Below are 27374 nucleotides of genomic sequence, written 5' to 3'. Positions count from 1 at the left end.
TTCACCAAGAGGAGGAGAAGGAAGTGAGTCTTCCAATACTTCCAAAGATATGGCTCCAAGAAGACGGCAGCCTCAACGATCTCCAACATCCCCCAAGGGGGAAAGATCACTGCAAATTCCTCCTCCTCGTTATTACAAAAGGGAAGAGAGGTACCAAATAAAGGAAAAGGAGAGAAAGAGGTCACCCTCTTCTCCATCTTCATCAACTTCCTCATATTCCAATGAAGGTAGCGGCTCTTCTCTCAAAGAGCCCCAGAGGAAAGGCCATCGCAAGTTCTATCCGGTATGGAGAAGGTCCAAGAAGCTAAAGAAGTTCAAAGAGGGAGGGAAGAACACCACTTTCCTTGCCTATGCTGGCACCTTTGGTGCTACGGACAAGGTCTTGGCCTTCATCCAACAACTTGATGCGGCCTTTGGTGATGAGGGCTTCACAAAGTCCTCTAAACTGCGTCAAGTATCTATGCATTACCAAAGTTCCGCTCGACAATGGTGGGATAGCCTACAAGCCCAAAGAAAAGCTCCAAAGACATGGAAGGCTTTAAGAGCCTCCATCATAAAACAGTTTCTGGCAATCAACGCTCAAGAAAATGTCCTCACAAAATGGCAAAACTTGAAACTCTCTCCCTACGAGTCTATCCAAAAGTATGTAGATAAGTTTTGGGATTTATTTCTCGAAGCCACTATCTACAAAAAAGATAGACTTTGGGGAGCAAGAGCAACAATTATGTGCGGGTATTTTTGAAGAGAAGGCCGAGTATATTAACTCACAAAGGCCTATTACCATATCGACGGTCATACACCATACTATGGTCGCCTCTCAAATCGATTCCCAACAAGGGGTTAAGAAAAACTCTAAACCCATGGAAGTGAAGGATCAAAATGAGCCTAGAGGGAGGACTAATGCTCAAACTTCCTCCAAAGGCAACTCTAGCAACACCGATAACAAAATTAAGGAGAAAGGAGTCTATAAAGGTAAGAATAAACTCTCTGCAATAGAGCTAGAGTGTTATCGTAAGGATAACAAATGCTACAAGTGTGGACAACAAAGGGCATGTCTATCGTGCTTGTCCCCAAAGAAATGCACGCAACAAGCCACCTTGAGTTTCTATGTTGGAAACTCCAAAAGAGGATGCTTATAGAAAAAAGCTTTTGTTTTTCCTATGCTAGAAGATATGTACATACATGTTTATGAGTCGGGTAGTATCCTATCCCTTGTAAATATGCATGCTTTCACAAGTTAATGAAAATGTATATTTTCATATATATGATTTTTGTTAGAAAGTCTATAAATGAATTTAATGTTTCAACCAATAACAATATTATTAAATAAATAAATTTAAAAAAAAAACGGGAATAAAGAGGAATTGGAATTGTCTAAATTCCTAAATGGATTCCAAAATGTTTTTAATGATGATACCCCCATGAGCTATCTCCACAATGAGGGGACAATGGCCATACAATGGAGCTTTTACCATGAAGCTCATTGCCTAATAAGCCTCCTTATTGAGCTTTACAAGCTCCACAAGAGGAGTTCAAAAAGGCAATAACATGGACTGGTAAGTTTCGAGAGAGATTCAATAATTAGGTCACATTATCTCTAATGGTGGTATTTCTATGGATCCACAAAAAGTAGAGGTAATAAAAGATGGCCTAATCCAAGGAATCTACATGAGTTGCAAAGCTCTAAAGGTATGAGTGCATACTAAAGATGCTTCATAGGAAAATCCATGCTTATAGCAGGTCCAATACATGACTTAACAAAAAAGAACGTTAAGTATACATGGACCGCAAAGAGAGAAAAATATTTCTAAAAAGTTTAAAGAGACTCTCAACTTATGGGATCTCTCAAAGCTATTTGAGGTCCAATGTAATGCCTGGATGATTGCCTTTGAGCAAAACTTTGCTTCAAGAAGGGAATACCATAGCATACGAGATTCAAAGACTCAACTCCAATGAGCGAATGTTGGTCATATACAAAAGGACCTATGAGCTGTTTTAAATGCTCTAGACACATGGAAGTACTTCTTGCGGACTCCATTCATGATGCAAACCAAGCTCTCGGACAATCAAATGAGGTAGGAAAATTTCTTTTTGCAATTTAAATTCTACTTTGCTCACATTGCTGGCAAGCACAATCATGTAGCCGATGCACTTTCCCAATGGCCAAGGGTAGATAGGATATCAATAGCAACTTACAATGAGCTATGTTTTATGATAGTTAAATATGCTTCTAACCCAGGCTTTAGGGATATGATAATAGCCTTACAAATGGAAGAAAAAGAACCACTCACGTAAAAGGATGGTTATCTTCCATACCTCAATAGGCTATATCTTCCTTACTTCCCATGCTCCTTCCATATGCGGGGCAAAAGAGAAATTCGAATTTACTCTGCTAGGAGTAAAAGCATACTTGTATTGGCTTGCCAAGAAACAATAACATACAAGAGAATGTTTCAAAATGTATGGTATACCAAAAGATGAAGTATGAAAAAAGGACCATGGCTTGCCAACATCCAATTGTGTCGAATAGAAATCCTACTATGACCACTAATTTTAGTCTCTATCAGAATTAGAGTAATCCTCTTATGTCGGCCTACTATTTCAACGGATGGCCAAAAGCAAAGTTACAAAACTAATGATCCTTGATCTACTAAAAGCCTGTGATTCGAAGTAGATCAATGCTCAAAATGAGAGAAGTACTTATCTTAACAACAGTATGTCTCTAATAACGTGAACATACTTCTAAGGAGAAACTACCTTTCGAGGCTAAAGACGGAAGATCCAAAAGTCCCTTGTAGCTTAAGATACCTGGGAAGATCTTCATTGCAAAGGAGTATAGCCGAGATCAAAAAGAATCTTTTTACAAGATTAAACAGGCTATATCTATTTATTAGCTAGGCAAAAGAGGCTCCTGCCGTTAGGCACAAAAGAGCCTTATCTTTAAAAAAAAAAAAAAAGTTGGGTCTTACTAAACTTTCCCAAGGCTCATCTAAGGCAAATTACACACAAATGAAGACCCGCCACAGATCGAGGATGAAGCAGAGGAGCTCCAACCCAAGTTCATCCTTCAACAAGAAGACAAGGTATTAAGAAATGGTAAGAGTACTGACAGTATCTTATTTAATTATCCTTTCAAAGATGCTAAATGCATGCAAAGAACATGGCTTAAGGATAATATGAACCTTGTTACTGATTCTTACAATGACACAAAAGAGTAAGCAAATGTAAAAGAAATGCATTTTAAATGATCAATGTTTTTGTCTTATAGGACTCTCTTTTTATGTTTTGTGCACAAATTTTAAAGTATGCATACTTAGGATCATGTTTGTGGTGACTACATCTCCCAAACACCAAGTAGACCTTGTCACTCTACTTTGGAAGTATGATATGGACTAAAAAGAGCAGACATGCTTGCGGCAGACAATGTCTCTCAAGCACCAAGTGGATTAGTCATCCACTCTAGAATGATGTCGTAGGGTAAAAATGGATCCTCTACCCGCTAAGACCAATGGACTAATGGGTGAGACTTTACCATCTCTACCTCATAGTCGAGGACGACTATGATTTCAAGAGAGAGGTAATGTCATAAAAATTAATATCTATCCAACCCAAATGATTTTCTCATATTAAACTGATCACTTAATGTGGGAGAATACACGGGAACAAGGGTTAAGATATAGACATGTGCTTATAGATCTATCTCAACACGGGGCCAATGGTTAAGGGGCCCAAATGAGAAATGGTCTATCAAAGAGCAAGGCTAACCAATGGAGCATAAGACCTTAGGGTTAGCTTCATTGAAGACCTCCAATAATGTGTGTAAAAGTCCTTTGACCTTAGGCAAGCTAGGGCTGAGCTTGAGGTGGGAACCCGGCCTAAGCTCGAGGTGCTTGTCCTGCTCGAGGTGCTTGTCCTGCTTGAGGTGCTTGTCGTGCTTGAGGTGCTTGACATGTTTGAGGTGCTTGATTAAGATGCTTGAGGTGCTTGACTGGCTCCATGCTTGAGGTGCTTCACTTGCTACATGATTAAGGTGCTTAAAGTGCCTTGAGATGCTTGCCTGAGATGCTTGTGGGAACACCCCCTAGTTCAAGTGCTTTGTCATGCTTGACGACTAAGGGGCTTGCTCATCCAAAGTCAAAAAGATCCCTACAAGGAGGGGGGCGAGCCTACAAAGGGGGGGATGAGAGAGAACACACACACACACACACACACAAGGGAAGCCCCAGCTTGAAGAGGCAGCAAGGACACTTGTCAAGTTCCTCCCCATGTTGCCCTCATGGTGTGCCTGAAGCCTATTGGTTGGCCACCCAAGGGGTCCAATGATAATTTAGGATATTTAATTAATTGATTTTGAATTTATCAAGTCCTCTCTCTCAAAGGGGAAAGGGGGACACTTGTCCCAAGGGCTACCCATGTTGCTTGTAATGGCTCCTGCTTGTGATTGGCTAGGCCTGGAGGGGTCCAATGAGCTTCAAGCATGAGCTACAAGGGGGGGTCGACCCAAGCAAGCTAGGGGGGTGCTTAGGGGGTATACTCACCCACACACACTCACAAACACTCTCATGGTGTGCTATGCAAAGTGCAAGAGCTCCATCTCCTTCTCCAAGCTCCTTGAGAAGTTGAGAGCCTACACCAACTCTCTTGGCTATGGAATGCAAATCCAACCAAGAGCTATGCTTCAATGCTTAAGCTTTCAATCTCCTCCTTCTTCATTACTATGCTATTATGTATGCTAGCAACAAGAGTATGATAAGTGAGGAACTACTTCTTTCTCCTACTTCTTCACAGCTACGATTGAGCGTGTATGGCTCAGACGCCTTATGGCTGATTTGGGTGTTGGATAGGACACTGCCAACACTATCTACACTGACAGTCAGAGCGCATTGGTAGTTGCGAGGAACCTAGTTTTTCATGCTCGCACAAAGCACATTGAGGTGCATTACCACTATGTCAGGGAGAGGCTCTCAGCAGGAGAGATCAGCTTGGCTTATGTGCCAACAGAGGACAACCTTGCAGATCTTTTCACAAAGGCATTGTCTCGTGAGAAGCTTGAAGCTTTCCGCAAAGATTTGGGCTTACTCTCCTTTGTGGACCGATCCTATCCTCAGGGCATGGCACTTCCCTTTACTCATGTGCCAGCTCTCGTTCACCGCATCACTCCAGGGGGGATTTGTTACCATATACATGTGGTAGTGATGTGTGTGAACACACTAGGACCGCCGGGGCATTTTTTCCCTCTTTAGGAGGTTTTTTCCCCCGTGCATTGTATATACGCCCATCACTCTAGGGCTACCTATCTTTCCATTGCACACTAAGAAACACACTCTCAATTGTGTGCCTTGAGCTTCCTTCGTCTTCTCCAAGCTGTGTGTGTTTCTCTGCAACCCTAATTCCAACAAGCACTGGGTGCAATCTCCCCCATGCAAGAGTGAGCATTTTCCTCTTGCATGTATTTACTTATACACTGTCCACCTGGACATAAAGTGACCATAGCTCATAAAGAGCACTTTAATATGAAATATCCATAAACTTGCTATCCTTTTGCATAGTCCATAGTTCATTTATGCTTCTGCCAATTGTCAACTGTAATAAATAATTTTTTATCAATTTCCATTACAAAGTATGCCTTGTTGGAAAACCTTGAACTCTCTAGCTGATAAGGAAGTTAAAACCTTGGACTCTCTATCCAAAGCAATACATGTGATAAAGCTAAAAGCTTGTTCATTAAGCCCATCAAATGTGTTAAGGTTTGATCTTAAGAAGCAATTACACATGGAGCCCCCACCATCAACATCAACATCACATACTTTTGTTGTAGATGGTCTCAAGTGGTTAGACAAATCCAAAATAGACAGAGGACCAATACCAGAATTAAACTCTTAAATAGAAAGCAGCTTTGCTTGCACTTCTTTGTTGCCAATGTCCACAAGTTATGGAACCTTTTTGGTTTCAAACTACCACTTTTTACTTCTAACTGCTTGTGACCATAGAATCTAAGAAAAAAGTCTATGTTTGGTTAGATACCTTTGGAACAAATGCTAAATAGGTTCAATTATCAAGTTTGACTCTATTAATGATTTATGATGGCTATTCTAGCGATTGAAACAAATTTGAAAGAGTATCATAAATCATTCCTCCATGCAACCAAATAAATAGGAGATCCTTTGCTATGGTGCCATTTCAAAACACGAACAAATTGCCGATTGAGTTGCCTAGCATCTTCAAGAAATATGCAAAATGGGAACATCATCTAAACCATTAATGAACAAAGAAAAATAATACCCTTGTAAGATTTACATCATGCACATAGAACAGAGCCATTGCAAAATTTTCAATCCACAACAATGCTCATAAATCCTTATGCAAGATTTAACTACTGAAGGATGAACTTCATTGGGCGATCATAGCATTCCATATATCTCCAATTTTTAAAGGCCCATTTTCTTACATTGTAAAGGGTGCTCCTCCTTTTATAAATCGTAGACATAAGGGAGGTTGGGCTAAGGACATTATGTAGCTTAACTTTAATTTCCATCTTAAGCACTTTAACAAGCCTTTGCACTTGCTCTTTCAACTTTCATCCTTTGGGGAAGAGGTGAGCTTGCCAGAGAGCTAAAATCACCCTGACACCAAGGTGACGCATACGGTTAAGCACCAATCTAGTGTCCTATCTCATGTAGCTCTTTCATCAAACGTACTTCAACACGGTATGCCCTTCTTGAGTATTGTTAAAGTGGTAGCATTTAACTCTTATCGATTATGTTACCAATCATGTGTTGGGAGGTTCACCATACCATGTAAAAGATCGAGAAACCTTTAGTGGCATGGGAATTGGAGATTTATGAGGTAAAGAACGAGTTACGCTACTGTGGATTAGTTTCTTAGAGTTCTCAATCGTCACAAGACTTTGGTGGAACCACAAGGAAGAGGCTTTTAAAGGGACTTACTTCAGATTAATTTGTGGTCGGCGCTAATTATCTAGAACATTGATTATCTAGAACATTTTGATAGTATGCCCTTGATTTTGCTAAGCTCTTTATTGTACAATTACCATAGCTCCTTTCTTTGTGTTTGAACTAGTGAGGATCAATTATGTAAATTAGAGCTCCAAAATATCTTCTAGATATCGATCTCGTACATGCAGTAAGAATTTGGGCCAGGCCTGCCTTGTGGCGATGGAAGTAAAGCTCCGCTCTGATCTGCCATCGTCTTCTGCCGCTTCATCTTCGAGTCTCCCATGCCTGCATGCGGTGAAGCCGAAAACTGGAGCATACGGCCTCTCCAAAAGCACGCCACTACAGTTGCCTGAACTGAAGTATGGCAAGCATGGACGAAAAAGCCTTCACGCTGCCTCCTGTATTATAGCCGATACATCTCTCCGTGATTTCCCTGTGGACTCTGCACTTCCGCGGAAGACTCGCCGGCTCATCCTTCTTCGCCATGGCAAGAGCTCCTGGGCAGACACATCCGTCAAAGGTCCAATTTTTGTACTGCCTCCTCTTCATTAGTCGAAACTGTGTTTTTTTTGTGTACGCACATTCAAAAAGTGTCACTGTATCAATCACTGCCAATGCCACCGCAATTTGAGCTTGGAAGCTCTCCATTTGTGTTAACTTGCATGCGTTGTTAGGCTTGCTTTCAAAGAACCATTCTTACATGCTTCTCTTCTCTATGGTGGTGCGATCAGATAAGTTTGCACCTGAAGGGTGAGCAAGCTTAAGCACGAAAACTTAATGCAGCAAACCTGTGTCAACCTTTGAAGCAGCGCTTGAGGCTAGTGCAATCTATGATTGTTTTGTTTTTGGCATAGATTGAAGTATTTTTTAAGTAGTAGTACTCTCAAGGAGCTATCAAGCTAACCTAAGACCAACTGATCAAACATATTAGAAAAATAACTCTAAGACCTAGCTGAGCTGGCTTAGTGGTTGATTAGCGAAGGGGTGTGCATTCAAATGCATTCAAAAATTTTCTTGATTGTTATCCTGCCCAACTATTGCAGATTAAGAGATCCCACACTCTTTATTTAATCATTAGGCTCTTGACTAGCTTGCCCATGATAGCAGGTTAGTTGTAGGCCATATTGAATCAGGCATAATCACCATAATCTTGTGGAAGCTAGCAAATGTTATGTCCCTCACTTGCGTGATGCAAATGGGACCACTAATGATCAGATGAATAGCCATGGCAATTTGCTTCTTGAAAAGTCATTTTCTTCGAGCAATGAACAAATTTTTGTAGCTTTTTGTGTGAAAGAGGTCTCATGTAGTTCAATACTTTGCGATAGTGCAAATTTTTGCAAAATAGGCAATTTTTAGTCTTGTGTGGGTTGTGCTATATAGCATATGTTAGTTTTGTGCAATTTTCCTCTACGTAAACAAGTCTTGCATCAAGTGCGGTCATTGCCGACAACAATAATGTTTTTTGTATGTTGTCAGCCAAGGACAAATTGTATGGGACAACTATCCATTGTGGGCTTACATAATCCAGCTTGTTCTTGTTGCAAAGGGCCAGCGGGACCTTTTATAGGGTCATGATGTACCACCGGTTTTTGTTGTGTTTATGATAGTGCAGGTTCTAGCGCCGTTTGCTTAGGAGATACATTGAGATGGTAGAGATGCGCAAGCTCATGCGTTGATTTTGCTCTCTGTAAAGTGTTCCATCATTTGTATGAAAAAACAGGAAAAGAGACATTCACATTGTCGCTACCTAGAATGAAAACGACTGAAATGGAAACAACAAAAATGATGTTTCAAAGTTTAGCCAAGACTGAAACAATGTTTTTTAATTTAAAAAAGTATTATACAAATAGTACTATATAGGACTTTAATAGACAACAGGAAGCTTAGAATGATAGATCAATACTCATTAAATGAAATTGAAAGACCACGATTTCAAGTTCAAAGTTGGAACTTATTACGTGTAATGAGGAACCTTCTATTTGAAGATAAACTTCAAAATAAGATACATCATACTGTTAGAGTTTTGGAGGTCATCTCTTGGATTTTCCCATCTAGATCTTGTGAGTGAGGATTTCTTTGTGGATGTGTGCAGCCTTGTGACGCTTTTCTAGACTCTAGGCATCATGGGGATTTTTCTCAAGTTTGTCTTGTGTGCCACTTGTGGCCTTTTTGTTGGGTGCTCTATTTCAATGTTTTTGCCCCTTTATATTCCCATTTTGACATGGGATATGGAGATGTGGGTCAAGCATTTTTATTACTTCCACGTAGTTTTTGATCCTTTATATTCCCATTTTGACATGGGATATGGAGATGCGGGTCAAGCATTTTTATTACTTCCCCATATAGGGAGGAGAAAGAGGGGGGTGTCCCATTCTTGGCATGGTGTTGCACAAAGCAGATTGTGTAACAAAGTGTTAGTAGATTGTGTAACAAAGTGATGACGTGGCATGACCAACTGGTAGAGAAATGGCGGCATGAACCAAAGAAACTGAAGGATTGAATCTAAAGAACTTCTGAGCACCGGTTGTGGGGCCTAAAACCCTATAAATCCAAAGCTTGAGGTCCGAGGCTGATTTTTGTAAAATGCGTTGACATGTTGACGTGGCAAGCCGTACGGACAATGATGTGGTAGTACTGTACGGATTTTTAGCATTTGCGTTGCTGGTGCCATGTGGCAGGCTGTATGGATTTCCACAAATTGCGTTGGCTGATTTCAACGCTAGCTTTTGGGAGCATATGCTTTTGGAGGAAAATGCTTTTGAACTTGATGCTTTTGGGGCTCTGCTTTCAGGCATCCCATGTAAGTTTAAAAGAGCCCTTGGTCCTCTCACTCTATGGAGCATCTGGATGCAGAGTCTGAGAGCAGAGGACCCTTTGGAGTTGTACTTTTCTGTGAGCAATAATAAAGAGCTAGTTCATCTGGGTGCGGAACTCCGTCGTGCTGTGTGGACTCTCTCTCTCTCTCTCTTCAAGTTCAACGATCTTGACGTTTCTGTTCGTGTGTTGCTATTGATTTATCGCTTGGAGTGTCCAAGCCTGTAACAGTGGTATCAGAGCTTAGAAAGATTCTATTTCTATGGAGGATCCGATCCCTTCTGCAACACTTGCAGGTTCTCAAGGAGAATCCGACAGAGCAGTCAAGATTTTGTTTGTGAAAGAATCTTCATGTCCTTGCCCCGGACTTATTAGCCACTCCCACCCGTAGTCCATCACGCATCGGGCGTGCTTCCGTCTTCATTGCTCTGTTTTAAGGGTCATAAGCCATAAAGAACCCAAGACCACACATGGGTTCTCGTGGAGAATCTGACAGAGAACTCATCTTAGGGGGGAAGTGAAGAAAAGTTGAAATCCGGCGTAGAAATTGAAGAAAAAAACGAAGAATCGGGTAAATTTTTGGTTGGGAAGTTTGCCAAAGCGGAGTACAAACGTCAACTGTAGGTTGGCACGTGTGTGCAAAGACTGATCAAGTACTCCAAAGACTCAAAATTTGCGAAACACCTGAAGGAGTTACCCGATTGATAAGATTCACTCGAGATGGCGCGAGACCATAGACTCTCCTCTCAAGACGGGAAGGAAGTTGAAGGAAAAGCGAATTGTAGAAATGCAAAAACCACACTTGCAGAAAGAGTTAGACAGAGCACTCTCGGAAGAAAGAGGAAATCGGTGGATTTCCCTGTTATTTGGGCGGGAAGTCGATTTTCGAGGTAGCAAGCGGATTTAAGAAGCGTGTTTGTTTGGAGGATGACCCAGAATTTTTCTTCCTCTTTAGAGAGTTGCAATAGTTTGCGGTCCTCTAGTTCTAGAGAGGACGAGAAAAGGTGGAAGAAGCGGAGAAAAAGCAAGAAAAGTAGATTTGTGAAAAAGTCTAGGAGGCATGGGAGGCCATCTAGCAGTTTAGAGGAGGAGAGCTCGTGCCACGAGGACGTGGCAGCTGTTAACTATGTCACGAGGACGTGGCAACTGTTAACCTTAGTTGTTGGTTTCTTTCTAGTGATTTTTGTTTTAACCCTCCTTATAAAGTTGCAAATGGTCGGACATTGTATGGCCAATGTGAACGGCAGTTTCACCCGCAGACGGGTAGTTGGTCGGCACTGGAATTCGTATAGTAAGAGGATGTCTAGGCTCAATGCAAGGTCATGTAGGTCCCCCCGTCGCACTTAGCAAGTTGGTGGATACTAGGAAGTGAACTCAATAAAGGCATAAAGTCAAGGTGGGATTACCAAAAGGAAGTATCCCCGACAGTTGGGCCACATTGCACTTTTGGATGCGATCCCGATGAGGATAGATGGTCAGATGACCTGTGGGAGCCCAACGCTAGCATCTCCTAAGAATTAGGGAACTGCTATTTTGGGCCGTGAAATGTGTTCGCGTCATTACCATGGTATGGCAAGGGGAACATGTCACAAAGTGATGACGTGGCTACGGACAACAGAAACCCTAATTTCTACTAGAAACCCTACAACTCTTACAAACCCTAATTTTTGCCAGAAACCCTAATTTTCGGAAATCGCGGAGGTTGATTTTTTTGTTTTTTTGTTTTTTTTGGAGCGACGCAAGGATTTGGGCTCAAGGAATTTTTTGAGCGACGCAAGGATTTGGACGCAAGGATTTTTTATAGATTTGTTCTTGACTTCTTTTTAGTGCAGGAACTGCTAGACGAAATGATTGCAACATTTTGGTCTGATTGATCTCGAATAGACATGGTTGCAATAGGGGTTAGTCAATCGGACATCCATGAGGTCCCGATTGGACCTAGATGTGATTGCTAGCTACATTGCCGATAAATCATGGTCTAAGATCCGAATGAATGTTGAATGTCATGTGATGTCTGGTGATGTCCTGTGATGTGACTGTCGATTTTGTACATGTGCTAGATGTGTGTTCCTAGTACGTAGGTACTAACAGTCAGTGTCTGCTAAGACGGTTTATGGCTTTTGTCGGTTTTGCAGGCGTAATCGCGATCGATTACAATGCTTTCAAGAGCGGGGTATGTCACAAAGTGATGACGTGGTTACGGACAGCAGAAACCCTAATTTTTGCCAAAAACCCTAAAATTCTTGCAAACCCTAATTTCTGTCAGAAACGAAAATCGTGGAGGTTGGATTTTTTAATTTATTTTTTTGGTGTTTTTTTTGAGCGACCCAAATCTGCTGGCTTTTTGCTACGCAAGGATTTGGAGATAGAGAGAGTTGAATTGCTTTAATTTGCCCTCTCGTGAGATAGAGAGAGAGAATTTGCTTTCGCTTTTAAGCTTTTGGGGCTCTGCTTTTGGGGCTCTGCTTTTGGGCATCCCTTGTAACCTTTAAATTGGTGGTGAGGGCCTCACTTCTCAGAGCATTTGGACGCAGAGTCTGAAAGTGAAACCCGACCCACTCTCGTACTTTGAACTGATTAATACAAAAAGAAATACCGAAAGGGGCGCCAGTCTTTGGGGCCAATATCTCTAGGCACGGAACTCCGTCGGGCTAGTGCAAATCTATTGTGATCTTTGAATTGTTTTGAAGTGGTTATTTGGTGATGTCGCGATTGATTTTTGACTTGGAGCGTCCAAGTCTGTTACAGTGGTATCAAAGCATGACCGATTTCTCTTCTATGGGAAATCCGATCCCCATTTTTTTTTTCCGCGGCACCTATGGCTTCACGCAAGGATCAGTCGACTCCCTCTGCATCTGGAGATGCGGGCAGGGATCACAACGAAGATTCAAACAGAGAGTATGGCCCGCTTCGGCCTACTCAGACGGAGCAAAGAGAGATGAAGCGTCGTCAATTGATCGGCGATGCAACAAAGATGATGCTCAATTTTGCGAAGGATTCGAAATTTGCAAAATATGTGAGCGAGACTTCTTTTCAGGAAGTGCATGCACAGTGGTAGAAAACCACTACACCACCCCTGAAACCCGCTCTCAAGAAACCTTCTGATCACAATCAGTATACAGAGAAGGAATTACAAGAGGTGGTTCATGCACGGATTGCCCAGCTTTTTGACGTGCAAAAGAAAGCCAAAAAGCACGGCAAAAAGTAGAAGAAAAGCACCGACTTCTCGGGATATTTGGGTCGTCAGTCAACATTTGACAAGGCAAAGAAACAGAAGAAGCGTGTTCGATTTGAAGGAGTACCCAGTTCTTCTTCTTCTTCTGATAGTTCTTCTAGCTCTTCAGATTCGAGCGAAGAAGACAGAAAAGGTAAAAAGCGAAGCAAGAAACAAAGCTTCGGAAAGGGCAAGAAAAAGGCAAAGAAGACTAAATCTCACCCAGAGACTGACAGTTCTACTGAGGACTCGTCTACAGGCAGCTCAGATTCTGATGATGGAAACTTCTATGCGAACAAGAAGAATTTTTACAAAGCCAACCAGTATGACTTTCTCAAAGATAAAAGCAAGAAAGTGCGAGAGTTTAAGGAAGGTGGCCACTCGATCAAGTTTGATACTTTTTCAGGATACTCAGATGCTTCGAAGGCTTTGTCTTTTATACAGTAGTTTGACATTGCTTTCGCGGGAGGACGCTATTCAGAGCACTCCAAGATTCAGAGAGCTACCTCTTACCTTAAGGGGAATGCTCGTACTCGGTGGTCCACGCTTCTTTCAAACAAGACTGCGCCAGTTAAATGGCTGAAATTTAAAAAGCTTTTTATTTCTTCTTGGTTGACGCAAGAATATGAACGAGATATACGAGCTGCTTGGAACCATCTTCGGATGACCAAAAAAGATACAATCAATGCTTATTGTGAAAAATTCTGGAGCTCTTTTCTACCCGCGTCTTCATTCAAGAAGATCTTGTTCAGAGAACAGATTGAGCGGTTCACCTTGGGTCTACCTACAGAGATTCGAGATCACTGCTTGGAACAGAAGTCAGCTTCTATTTAGGAGTTGATGAGTCATGCGAAGCGGGGCTTTGCCATTCACTCTGGCAGTCTGACCTACCCCACAGATAAGGCCATGACACAACGAGCCAAACAGACTTCTGGGAATGAAAGTAGAAAGAAAAAGAGCAACCCAAAGAAAAAGGATGCACAACCCAAGCTTATTCCTGAGGAGAGAGCTCGCTTCTTCAGAGAGGGGAAGTGCTTTGGATGCGGGGAACAGGGACATATCTCCGCGAAGTGCCCTAAAAAGGCATAGAAAGAACAAAATGATAAAGACGACGACATGCCTGAGAGTTTGAGAGCAGCTGAGGAATGTGGCAGAAAAGGCAGATAGAAAAGCAAAACTGGTACCACATGGCGTGAGACCTACACCGAATCTAATGAATGAACGTACAAACTTTGCCGCTTTTGGGGCAAAGTGAAGGATCAGGAAGCTCTTTTGAAGGAGCCAAGGCCAACTTCTTTTCACTTGGAATTGGCGGCTCGATTTGGAAATTACGCTCGACAGACTGACGCCACAGGCGGAGGTAGTTCGACTGGCACCCGGATGGGATGTTGCCATTACACCGAGCATTGGCAAACTTCGTTTGCAATGAAAGGGGTGTTTAGGGCACGCGAGTGACGTTCTACTCAGGATCCCTTGGTACCACAAGAACTACGCCATGGTTGACTACCGGGCCAAGAAAGCGACTTTGATAAATGAAGGGCTTAGAGATTGTACTTGATGAACTTCAGTTTCTTACTCATTCTTTTGGGAGAGAACTGAACGATGGATAAAGGTTGAATATGTTTTGACCTGATCAAAAGAATGCTAAGATTTTTCTCCACACTCATGCCGATTGCTTTTCAGAGGGCCTGAAGATCAAACCATTGATCTGATACCTGGAAGCACGCCACCGAACTGGCCACCTTACCGTGTGAGCCGAGTACAGAATGAAAAGATTATGAACCCTGTGAAAGACCTCTTGGAAAAGGGTCTTGTCCAGCATAGTACTTCACCGTATTGCTCTCCACTGTTGTTGGATTTGAAGAAAGACGGATCTTGGAGAATGTGCATCGATTATAGCGCTCTCAACAAAATCACCATCAAGAACAGATTTCCGAGTCCTAGGATTGATGATATACTCGACAAGTTACAGGGATCCTCGTGCTTAGCAGGATTGACTCGAAAGTGGATATCATCAGATCCGAATCGTGCTGGGAGACGTCTACAAGACGCCTTTCAGACGACTTTTGGGTTATTTGAGTTTTTGGTGATGCCTTTTGGCTTAACCAATGCTCCTGCGACATTTAACCGGATGATGGACATGATTTTTCAAGAGTACAGGCTATTGCACTTTCTTTTATGATATCATTGTTTTCTCCAAGAATGAAGCAAAACACAGAGATCATATGCTTTAGAGAGACATTTTTTTTGGGACACTTTGTCTCAGCAACAGGAGTGGAAATGGATCCGGCCAAGATAGACACTATCCGTGATTGGCCCGATTTGAAGAATGTCCATCAAGTTGAAATCTTCTTGGGATTGTGTTCGTACTATAGACGGTTCATTCGAAAGTTTGCAGAGGTTGCTTCCCCTTTACATATCTTGATACAGAAAGGAGTCCCTTTCTCGTGGGGATCCACAGAGGTGATTGCCTTTCAGACATTGAAAGAGAAATTGACTACAGGACCAGATTTGACTTTGCCGGACTTGCAGAAGTCATTCGAAGTATTTTGTGATGCTTATGGTCGTAGTCTGGGTGCGGTCTTGATGCAAGAAGGCCATGTCATTGCTTACGAGAGCCGATTGTTCTCTAGGCCGGAGATGACAGCACATATTTATGAGAAAGAGCTTTTGGTGGTTATCCATGCTTTTACTCAGTGGCGGCATTACCTACTCGGAGCGGATTTTACTGTCTTTACAGAGCGTCATAGTTTGCGCTACTTCTTGCCACAGAATCAGCTTTCGGAAAAGCAGATGCGATGGACGAACATCTTGTCACAGTTTCACTTCCAGATTGTCCATGTGCAGGGACAGAAGAATGTGGTGGCAAATGCTTTGTCTCGGAAGCTGTTGGTTCTGGCTATTTCCGCGATACTTCATAGGAGCTTCGAGGATAAGGTCGATCAATATGCTACAGATACAGATTTTGCAGATTTATTTTCACACGGATACGGGATAGGGAGATAGTAGCCAGATACTCCCTTTGGGAAGGCTACTTGATGAAAAAGACTATGTTGTGCGTTACACAGCCGTTGAGGGAAAAGGTTACGACTGAATGCCATTGTCCACCTTTTACGGGTCACCGCGGCATTGCTGTCACCATGAAAGGGGTAGAGAGAGACTTTTTTTTTGGCCGAGACTCAAAAAGGATTTGGAAGAATTTGTGCGCAGAATGCCAGAAGGTCAAGTTTGACAGGCATAAGGCACAGGGATTGTTACAGCCTTTACCCATACCCACCCGCCCCTGGGCAAATATTGAAATGGATTTCATTTTTGATCTCCCGAGAACATAGAATGATCACGATGATTTTCCGATTACATGGCACGTCTGAGACGATTGTCTCCGACAAAGACCCCAGATTTATGAGTTTGTTTTGGAAGGCAATTTGGGAGAACATTGGCACGCGGTTGCAGTTCTCGTCATTGTTCCACTTGCAGACTGACGGACAATCTGAGATTGCCAATTCAGTGGTTTTAGATTTATTGAAGTCTTGTATCTCGGATCAGAAGACTCAATGGGAAAAGAACTTACCTTTGGTGGAATTTGCCTACATGTGGTCCAGGGTATTTTTTGGCCCTTGATGCAAAGTGGATGGACTTGTAAGACCGAGCGATGAAGACGGGAGCACGCTCGATGCATGACATACGAAGGGTGGGAGTTCGGGGTCTGGTTATGAAGATTCTTTCAGTAAAATTTGCGTGTGCTGCAAAAAGGATCGGATACTTCGTAGAAGAAGAATCTTTCTGAGCTCTGATACCACTGTAAGAGGCTCGAACACTCCAAGCGAGAAATCAATAGCAACACAAGAAAAGAAACTTGATAATCACTGAACTTCAACAAAAAGAGAGAGAGCGAGAGTCGACATGGCCCGACGTAGTTCCGTGCCCAGAGGTATTGGCTCCAAAGTCTCGCGCCCCTTTCGGTATTTCTTTATTATTAATCATTGCAAAGTACAACTCTCGAGGGACCTCTTCTCTCAGACTCTGTGTCCAGATGCTCTGAATAGTGAGGTCCTTAGGGCTTATTTATTCTTACAAGGGATGCCCTAAAAGCAGAGTCCCAAAAACAGTTAAACTCAAAAGCAAATTGTCCCAAAAGCTTTTAGGCTAAAAAGCTGCCAAAAAGCAGTCAGCATAATTTGCGAAATCTTGTACAGTATGCCACGCCTGCACCTGTCAGTGCAAAACGCGGAAATCCATACTACCTGCCACGTCAGCATGTCAGCGCATTTTCCAGGGTTTCTGTAACCGGCCTGTTCAATCCAAAAAGGGCGGTAGACTTTACTTTAAACCTTGATTTAGCTTTCACCCATTATTAGTCGTCTATTTTACCTGTACTTTCAAGACACAACAAAGGGGAGAGGGATACAGGCTGCTAGATTGCACCTGTATGAGTAGTCGGACACCAGATTGGCCCCTAACTTAGGCGCCCCTTTCGGTATTTCTTTATTGTTCACAAGAGGGAATAAATGCTGAGGTTCCCTACAAGCTGCCCCGCACAAACTCGGCTGAATTTCCTCTGTTCCAGCCCAATTTCGGCAGCATAACTGTACTAGAACCCTTCACGGTCAGTATTCCCACGCATTGACTGACTTTCCGGACGCATACGGGCACTTTGCCAAACCTGGCGAGAATCTGCAGCACGCTGAATTCTCCGTTTTCAGCCCTGAAAATGCGCCAGATCGCCTGTACAGCGGTCCCCTTGCGTCCCCGAACCTCCTGGGGGTATTAGGGTCCGTTTAGGGCCAAAACCCTAAACCTGCAAAAATACACAGCAGGCTGTAATTCGCTGTTTCGGGCTCCGTTTCGCGTGCCGGTCGCATCCCTAGCAAGTCCTCGAGCTCCCGCACCTGTAGGGCTACTTGCCCTTTGAATCGGACGAGATTTCTGGCGTGAAACCTCTCCGAATTCACCTGTACCTGCGGGGGGATTAGCCGCTAGCTAATCCAGTACCTGTGCAAGAGGCTCTTGCCTCGGCAATCGCGCATGAACCCACACAACTGTACATTGGTCAAATGAAGAGCCCACTAGAGGGGCATAACATACTGCCAAAGGGGAGAGAGAGGGCAGTGCGTAGCGTGCAGGGCATCACTCCTGGCACCGCACTGTGCATAAGAGGGAAAGCAAGCACTCCATAGCTCTTAACCTGTGACAAAATCTGAAAATGAGGCTCTCCCCTCTTCAAATTCAGCGCCACTTCTTGTTGCATAAGGCAAGTGCACTAGAATGTGCCACTTGGCACATTTACAAGCATTTTCCCGTTTCGGGGTTGCCGCCTAAAAATATCCCAACCGGTTGCCCAGTTGACTTCACGGCAGAGTAAGAAAATGTTCCCTTTGTCATTCCGGAGGTAATGACGCCAACACATTTTCAGGTCCCAAAATAGCAGTTCCCTAAATTTTAGGAGATGCTGCCATTATATCTTTCTAGGTCATCCGACCCTCTTTGTACACTGCGGCCACATCCAAAACTGAAATGTAGCCTCTGTAGCAAAGGATTCCACTTTGGCTAGTCAATGACCCCACTTGGCTAACCATAGTCCTTGTCCAACCTTAGTGCTCTCTTGCCCTCAGGCCTGGACTCCCTCTGGACAGTTCCACACTAGCTATGCAATGCAGGGCAGTTAGATTTCCCGAGGGGTGTTTCCAAAAAGTGAAAGTAAATAGATAATAAGAAAGAAATCAACAAAAAGGATAGATAGTAGTCACACGTTGGTGACATACCCCCCTCTTGAAATCTCAAACGTCCTCGTTTGCATCTATGTCGTACATGCTTACTGTCAACACTGATGTATTCAACACCTGTCGACACATGTACGACACATACATGCTCATTGTCAACCCTGGTGTATTCAACACCTCGTCGACTCATGTATTGCCTGCGTGTGAACCCTGTCCCAATGACATAGTGGTAGCTTCGCACTCTGCCATTGCTTTGAGTCACTAACTTTCCAATGACAAAATGGTAGCTGCACATTTTGCCACTTTCTTATAGTACACGTTGGATCCCGTAACACTTTCGAGCATACCCAAACCGACAGTTTAAGAATGCAGTTACACATGTACTCTTCAATAGAAGCAATCACTGTATCCTTGACAAACTGACAAGAAATACTCACTTCTATAGCACTAACCAAACTTTTGGACATTCCATAAGAGCAATTGCCAAACTGACAATCTGTACAGCTCTAATATTCATGTAAGAGGTATTTGATTTGAGCTCACTTTAAATACCATGTACATCATTTGTTTCAGAAGCCATTGTCACACTGACAATCCATGTAGCTTTGAAACTCAAGGGGTCAAGGTAGGTTGCAAATCGAAGGCTTCCAGGTAAAGTGATAACACAGTTGGTGACTCTGCAAGTTCACCTTCTTCCATCCACTTAGCATCCATTGGTGGATAGTTTCTGAACTTTACCAAGTAACGCCTAGCAACCTTGCCTTTCACTTTCCTTTCTTTGTGTGCCAAAATCTGTTCAGGGACCAAGATCTCGTCAAGTTCCTCGACTTCCGGCTGATCTTCAGCTGGCATATCTTCTGGCACATCACCCATATAGGGTCTGAGAAGACTCACATGAAACGCATTGTGAATCTTCCAACTGTCAGGCAATTTCAGCCTATATGCAACATCACTGATTATGTCGCATACTTGAAAAGGCCCATAGTAACGCATGTTGAGCTTTGGAAACAGTCTTTCCTTGCCCTTCATCTTCTTTAACCTTGCCTTTTCAAAGCGTAAAAGCACCCAATCACCAAGTGAATATACCACTTCACGACGGTGACGATCAGCTGCTTTCTTTTGCTTTGCCTGAGTCCTTTCTAAGGCCACTTTGACCTTCTTGTACATTTCATCCATGTCCTGAACATACTTATCTGCTTCAAATATCTTGTCCTTTGTATGCAGTATGGGAGGAACTTTCTTGCCACCTTCAACTATCTCAAAAGGTGCCTTGCCAGTTGATGAATGCACTTTATTATTGTATGCATACTCCACCAATGGCAAATACTGCTCCCACTTTCCTTTATGCTCTAACACATAGCACTTCAGCAGATCTAGGACAGTAGAATTTGCCTCTTCTGACTGCCCATCTGTTTGAGGATGAAATGACGAAGAGAATTTGAGCGTGGTACCCATATTCTCAAACAAGCCTCTCCAGAACAAACTAGTCATGCGTGGATCACGGTCGCTAATAATCGACTGTGGCATGCCATGATACTTGAAAATATTGCTCATAAACAAGCGTGCCATCTGATCTGGCTTTATCTTCTTCCTGACAGGAATAAAATGAGCCTGTTTGCTGAATCTGCAAATAATGGTCCAAATACCATCATTTCTTGTCTGCGTTCTTGGAAGATCAAAGATAAAATCCATAGCAATACTTTCCCATGGTTTATCTGGAATAGGTAGTGGTTGCAATAACCCTGGTGCCTTTTGCCTGTCAAACTTGACCTTTTGGCATATTAGGCATTCTCGCACAAAGGCATCCACATCCCTTCTCAATGTAGGCCAATAGAAGAATGTCTCAACCGCTTTAACTGTAGCATCAATACCACGATGCCCTGCATACGGTGGGACATGACTCTCTTCCATAACTTTGCGTCGCAATGGCTTTGTGACACACAATCTGCCATGCATCATCATGAACCCGTCTTTAAGAAGATAGTGTTCATGACGTTGTCCATCCATTAGTTGCTCGAAGACCCTTGCAAAATCTTCATCATTTGCATACTGTTCTCTCATATCATCAAGTTCATGATGATAAGGAATCGACACAGCTGAAATTTGTGGCTTCCTTGACAAGGCATCAGCCACAACGTTCTTCTTGCCTTCTACATGCACAATCTGAAAATGGAACATGGACAAGATATTTGCCCATCGCATATGCTTCTCAGATAACTTTGTCTGTGTCAAGAAGTATCGCAAGGTCTGATGGTCCGTTTGGACAACAAAGTCTGCACCTAGCAGGTAGTGTTTCCAACTTAAGAGCGCATGAATCACAGCCAGTAACTCTTTCTCATAGACCTGCATGGTCATCTCTGGCCCTTGCAAAATTCTGCTCTCATAGGCTACTACCCTGCCATCTTGCATTAGCACAGCACCAATGCTACTACCGCAGGCGTCGCACTGGACCACAAATGACTTCCTAAGATCTGGCAACACAATGACTGGATCTGAAGTCATCTTTTCCTTTAAGAGATTAAAAGCTGAAATCTCTTTCTGTGTCCATCTGAAGGTGACTGCCTTCTTTTGAAGAGCATGTAAAGGTGAAGCAATCTCAGCGAAATTTCGGATAAACCTTCTGTAATAGGAGCATAGTCCCAAAAAGCTTCGGACATCATGCACCGTCTTCAAATTTGGCCATGACTTGATCGCTTCAACTTTTGCAGGATCCATTCTGACACCATCCTTTGAGACAATGTGTCCCAGAAAGTGAATCTCTTCCAGAAAAAACTCACTTTTCTTTGCATTGATGAGCAACCTATGACTGCGTAGCTCTTTGAACACAATGGCCAAGTGATGCCTATGCTCCTCTTCATTCTTTGAATAGACTATCATGTCATCAAAGAACGTACCAACAAACTGCTGGTGTGGACGGAAAATTGTGTCCATCATCCTATTGAACGTAGCAGGAGCATTTGTGAGACCAAAGGGCATCACTAAAAATTCGTAAAGGCCAAACATCGTTCTAAAAGCAGTCTTGTGCACATCCTCTGATCTAATGCGGATCTGATGGTACCCACTCTTTAGATCTATCCTGCTAAACATAGCTGCTCCTTCTAATTTGTCCATAATATCATCAATTCTAGGTATAGGGAACCTATTCTTGATGGTATTCTTGTTCAGTGCACGATAGTCGATGCACATACGCCATGAGCCATCCTTTTTCTGCACCAACAACACTGGAGAACAGAATGGAGATGAACTGGGCTGAATCAGCCCCTTTTCTAACAGCTCCTGTACTTGGCCCATTATCTCTTTCTGTTGAGCCGCACTAACCCTGTACGGAGGCTTATTTGGTGGGCTACAGCCTGGCACCAAATCTATCGCATGGTCCTCGGGTCTCTCTGGCGGTAATTGAGACGGTAATGAATCGGAAAAACAGTCACTATACTGTTGTAAAAACATTGACCTTTCTTTATCTAGCACAGATAAATTTGATTCATCACAATCTGACACTTCACGTGCAAAAACCAAGTACGCAGAAAGATGCTTTTTCATTACAGAAGTAATAGCAGAAGCTGATACAGTAGGAATAGACTCCCCTTTAAGCTTTACATCCAGAATGTGAGTCTTTCCCCTGCTCTGTACAGTGATCTTTTTGTTGTAGGCATCCATGATTCCCTGTACACGAAACAACCAAGGAATACCTAACAACACATCACATCCGTCCAGTGGCATGATGTAAAATTCTTCAGCATCTACATAGGACTGGATATGTAGACGCAACTTTCCAATGATGGGTGTCACAGCCTCTGTATGGCCAGGACATGCCAAACCTGCCTCTGCTGTATACCCCATCTCTTCAGGTCTGATTCCCAACTTTGAAGCCAATTCTGGGGAAATAAAGTTGGCTTTGGCACCTGGATCAAAGAAGATAAGCACTGTTTGATCCCTAACCTTTCCCCATGCTCTGCAAAGCTCACTTGCATCTGAATTTGGCTTGTCGCCCACCATATCTGGCACTAGACCAGCCATGGGCTTCTTTCCTTTCCTGTCCTCCTTGTCTTCAGAATCAGCTGGCCTTTTCTTTGTAGGACAGTTGTAAGCAATGTGGCCAGGCTGCTCACATATAAAGCATTTGTTCTCTGTCCTCAGGACTTTCTTTTGCTCTTCTGACTTGCGAGGAAAACGTCTTTTCCATTTCTTTGCTGGTCCTTTTTCTGATTCAGCCGTAGCTTTGTCTTTCCCTGCGTTGGCTGACTCCTGAGTCCCTTTAGGAGCCTCATTGGGAACGTGCTTCTTGGCTGAATTTTTCTTGCCTGATCCTGCCTTGACGCCAGTGTTAAATTCACAATCTTCTCCCTTGAGCAAACCATTGCCAGTGTTTGCTACCTCGATGAGCTGCGTCAAAGTAGTGACTTTTGTCTTCGTACAGTACTTTCTCAATCCTTTAGGTAGGCCACAACAGTATTTTTCAATCTGTTCTGTCAATGGCACAAACCTATAGGAAGTTACTGGAAGTAGAGCTTTCCAAAACTTCCGATTGTAATCATCCAGATTTCTGCAAGTGGCAGCATTAAGCTGGTGCCATTCTGTCATGACATCTGCTTCGAAATCATCAGATAACCATGCTGCTGCAAAAATCTGCTTGAAGTAAATCCATGTGGACGGAGCTTGCCCTTGAAGCAATAAAGTTGTCCACCATTGTCCCGCATTCCCTGTCAAGAAAGTGGCTGCCTTGCGGACCTTTGAAGCCTCTGTAAAGTTTCCCCCTGCATAGGCCTTGTCAAACTGCTGGAGGAATGAAAGAGCCTTCTTCCTGTCATCAAACCCTGTAAAGGTCGTGAATGACACTCCTTTGCCACCTTCTTTGTACGGAGTTGGCCTCTTCAGCGGCGTTAAATTGTCATATGGAAGTGACTGAAACATGGGAACACTGTTAGGGTTCATCTGTGTTCCTTGGCCGCTATTAACTTGACCTGGAAATGCCATATTTGGCTGCTGATTTGTAATTCCAGCCATACCAAAATTTGCTTGTGGCATCCCAAATTGTCCCTGAGTGCTTTGAAACCCTGGTTGCATACCCATGACACTATACATGGGGTTAGGTATCATCGTTTGAGCACCCCCAAACACTGTTCCTGGCGTATAAAACTGATTTCCAGGTGCATGACCAGCCATGCTCTGGAATACGGATCCACCTCCAAAATAGCCAGGGTGTACTGAAGGTGGTGGGAAGACCTGTTGCATAGCGTGTAAGTTGCTTCCCTGCCCATTAGAACCAGCTATAGGCTGTTGAAAGGTGGCGGGCTGAACTGGTACAGCTTGAAAAACTGGCATCTCAGCCACCTGTTCTTGCACCTTAGGTATACGTTGTGGAGACTGCATGTTCTCCGTCAAGTGTACAGGTGTTTCCATTGACTGTGCGGTATGAATCACCTGTGCTCGAGCCTTAACAGGCTTTTGAATATGATCCAGTGACCCAACTTGCTGAGACGGAACAGGAGGTTGCAGAAAGGCTAAAAACCTTGGGTTTTGCATTACTTGTGTGAACATAGCCACAGCAGTAGCCAACTGGGTCCTGAATATATCATCATCAGTCTGTGGTGGTCTTGAGGACTCACCCACTTCATGTGTCTGTTGACCCTGTGAAGAGGAAACCTCTTCAGTCACATCATCTGGTCTGTCAGCCATAATTGCAATTCCCTGTGTCTGGTCTATGATCCCCTGTGTCTTCAAGCCCAAAACTGACCAAGGCTCACTTCTATGGGAAAAAGTGATTTAATCCCGTCGATGGAACCATGTAACCGGCCTGTTCAATCGCAAAAGGGCGGTAGACTTTACTTTAAACCTTGATTTAGCTTTCACCCATTATTAGTCGTCTATTTTACCGTTACTTTCAAGACACAACAAAGGGGAGAGGGATACAGGCTGCTAGATTGCACCTGTATGAGTAGTCGGACACCAGATTGGCCCCTAACTTAGGCGCCCCTTTCGGTATTTCTTTATTGTTCACAAGAGGGAATAAACGCTGAGGTTCCCTACAAGCTGCCCCGCACAAACTCGGCTGAATTTCCTCTGTTCCAGCCCAATTTCGGCAGCATAACTGTACTAGAACCCTTCACGGTCAGTATTCCCACGCATTGACTGACTTTCCGGACGCATACGGGCACTTTGCCAAACCTGGCGAGAATCTGCAGCACGCTGAATTCTCCGTTTTCAGCCCTGAAAATGCGCCAGATCGCCTGTACAGCGGTCCCCTTGCGTCCCCGAACCTCCTGGGGGTATTAGGGTCCGTTTAGGGCCAAAACCCTAAACCTGCAAAAATACACAGCAGGCTGTAATTCGCTGTTTCGGGCTCCGTTTCGCGTGCCGGTCGCATCCCTAGCAAGTCCTCGAGCTCCCGCACCTGTAGGGCTACTTGCCCTTTGAATCGGACGAGATTTCTGTCGTGAAACCTCTCCGAATTCACCTGTACCTGCGGGGGGATTAGCCGCTAGCTAATCCAGTACCTGTGCAAGAGGCTCTTGCCTCGGCAATCGCGCATGAACCCACACAACTGTACATTGGTCAAATGAAGAGCCCACTAGAGGGGCATAACATACTGCCAAAGGGGAGAGAGAGGGCAGTGCGTAGCGTGCAGGGCATCACTCCTGGCACCGCACTGTGCATAAGAGGGAAAGCAAGCACTCCATAGCTCTTAACCTGTGACAAAATCTGAAAATGAGGCTCTCCCCTCTTCAAATTCAGCGCCACTTCTTGTTGCATAAGGCAAGTGCACCAGAATGTGCCACTTGGCACATTTACAAGCATTTTCCCGTTTCGGGGTTGCCGCCTAAAAATATCCCAACCGGTTGCCCAGTTGACTTCACGGCAGAGTAAGAAAATGTTCCCTTTGTCATTCCGAAGGTAATGACGCCAACACATTTTCAGGTCCCAAAATAGCAGTTCCCTAAATTTTAGGAGATGCTGCCATTATATCTTTCTAGGTCATCCGACCCTCTTTGTACACTGCGGCCACATCCAAAACTGAAATGTAGCCTCTGTAGCAAAGGATTCCACTTTGGCTAGTCAATGACCCCACTTGGCTAACCATAGTCCTTGTCCAACCTTAGTGCTCTCTTGCCCTCAGGCCTGGACTCCCTCTGGACAGTTCCACACTAGCTATGCAATGCAGGGCAGTTAGATTTCCCGAGGGGTGTTTCCAAAAAGTGAAAGTAAATAGATAATAAGAAAGAAATCAACAAAAAGGATAGATAGTAGTCACACGCTGGTGACAGTTTCTGTACTGTTGTCAACGTTAAATCACGGGTCTGCCGTACAACTGCCATGTCATCAGCTGTCTGCGTTCGGGTAGTACTGCCACGTCATCATTTTGTGACACACTCTAGTATCAGGGTATCATGCGTGTCCAAGTCTTTGTCCAAAGTGCCACAAGGTGCTCTTTGAGCTTTGTATCGAGTAGAATCCTCTATGGGATACGTAGCATGGAACTGTCACTACACTGTCTGTCTGACACAATAAGAATCACTGGTGCATGATCGGAAAAAGTGGTCCCTGCCAAAATATATAGCGATCCTCCCATGTTACAAATGTGATCACTAGCGTAAAAGCGATCTATCCTAGATGGATTCACGTCCCCTACTCTGCAGTCAGATTGAGAGAAAGAGAGGTTGTTTGAGGGGCTTATCAAACCTGCATGCTGCCATACATCTGAAATCCTCAAGGTCATACATAGACGCTTCCAAGCTGCCAACTTAGCCCCGTGAACCGTAGCATGGCTGGCTCCAATCCTGTCCAAGGGTCCTCCAACATGTTGAAGCCCCCCCAACAAACCACTACCCTACATGAGGCAAGGACTCCACAATATGTGCATGGTGGGACGCATAAATGTTCAAGAAGCCCACAAGGCTACCTTGAACCTACATAGCGATCCATTGGGCCCTGCCTGGCACAATAATACCTCTACCCATGGTTGCCGACTGCCATGAGTCTGTTGTAGTCATACATACACCTTCGTGTATGCCTCTAGGCCCAAAAGGAGCTGACCAAAACGTCTCATAGCGACCACGCAAGATCTGGCCACAACGCCAAATACGTCTCTCACAAAGGTGATGCTCTTGTAGCATAAGTATGTCAATCATGCCACCCACAAGGCATCTCTGTAGCTCTTGTCGTAGACGACCCCTCCGACGCAAAAATTGGGGTCCATCTAAACCCTGCACATTCGATGAGACAATCTTCATGGGATCAATGAGAGAAGACCGTTGCTATTGCAACAACCAACCTTGCAAACTTCGAGGCCTGCTTGGATGGGGAGTAATCCGCATCCGAGTGACCTCGAGATAGGCGTGTCAATAGTGCCTGTCCAACCCAAGCCCAAGAAGAGCGTGCAGTCCGTAGCGCTACATCCTCTGTCCAAGAATCCTTATGTAGAAATACATAGCAAGGAGTACTTTGAGTGTTTGCAAAGAAGTAAACCACAATGTGTCTCCATTTAGCTACATCAAGTGGCATCACATTGAACTTGGCTAGCGGCCAAAGTGTCTGAATCATGAGATATCCATCTTTGATGCAGTAGTTTGGATGAGCACTCCTTCTTGCAACTTCAACCATATTGTTTGAAAATCCGTATCCTGTCATAGGTATTTTTCATACCATGAAAGTCTTCATGATGAGCCATTG

The 27374-nt window shown here is 43.7% G+C and overlaps 1 protein-coding gene across 1 annotated transcript in view; it reads left to right on the top strand.

The window, feature by feature from the left end:
• The first annotated feature begins 7104 nt into the window (after positions 1-7104).
• Positions 7105-27374, top strand: part of LOC147435538 (Phosphoglycerate mutase family protein) — a 63595-nt gene continuing 43325 nt past the window's right edge. The window contains exon 1 of the mRNA XM_086488582.1: positions 7105-7476. Within this exon, the coding sequence (XP_086344708.1) occupies positions 7176-7476 (301 nt within the window). The 5' untranslated portion in view covers positions 7105-7175. The remainder of the gene's footprint in view (positions 7477-27374) is intronic.

Source organism: Adiantum capillus-veneris, chromosome 18, assembly GCF_014529385.1.
Source record: "Adiantum capillus-veneris isolate H3 chromosome 18, ASM1452938v2, whole genome shotgun sequence".
NCBI lineage: Eukaryota > Viridiplantae > Streptophyta > Polypodiopsida > Polypodiales > Pteridaceae > Adiantum > Adiantum capillus-veneris.
This window is presented reverse-complemented; position numbering and strand designations above follow the sequence as displayed.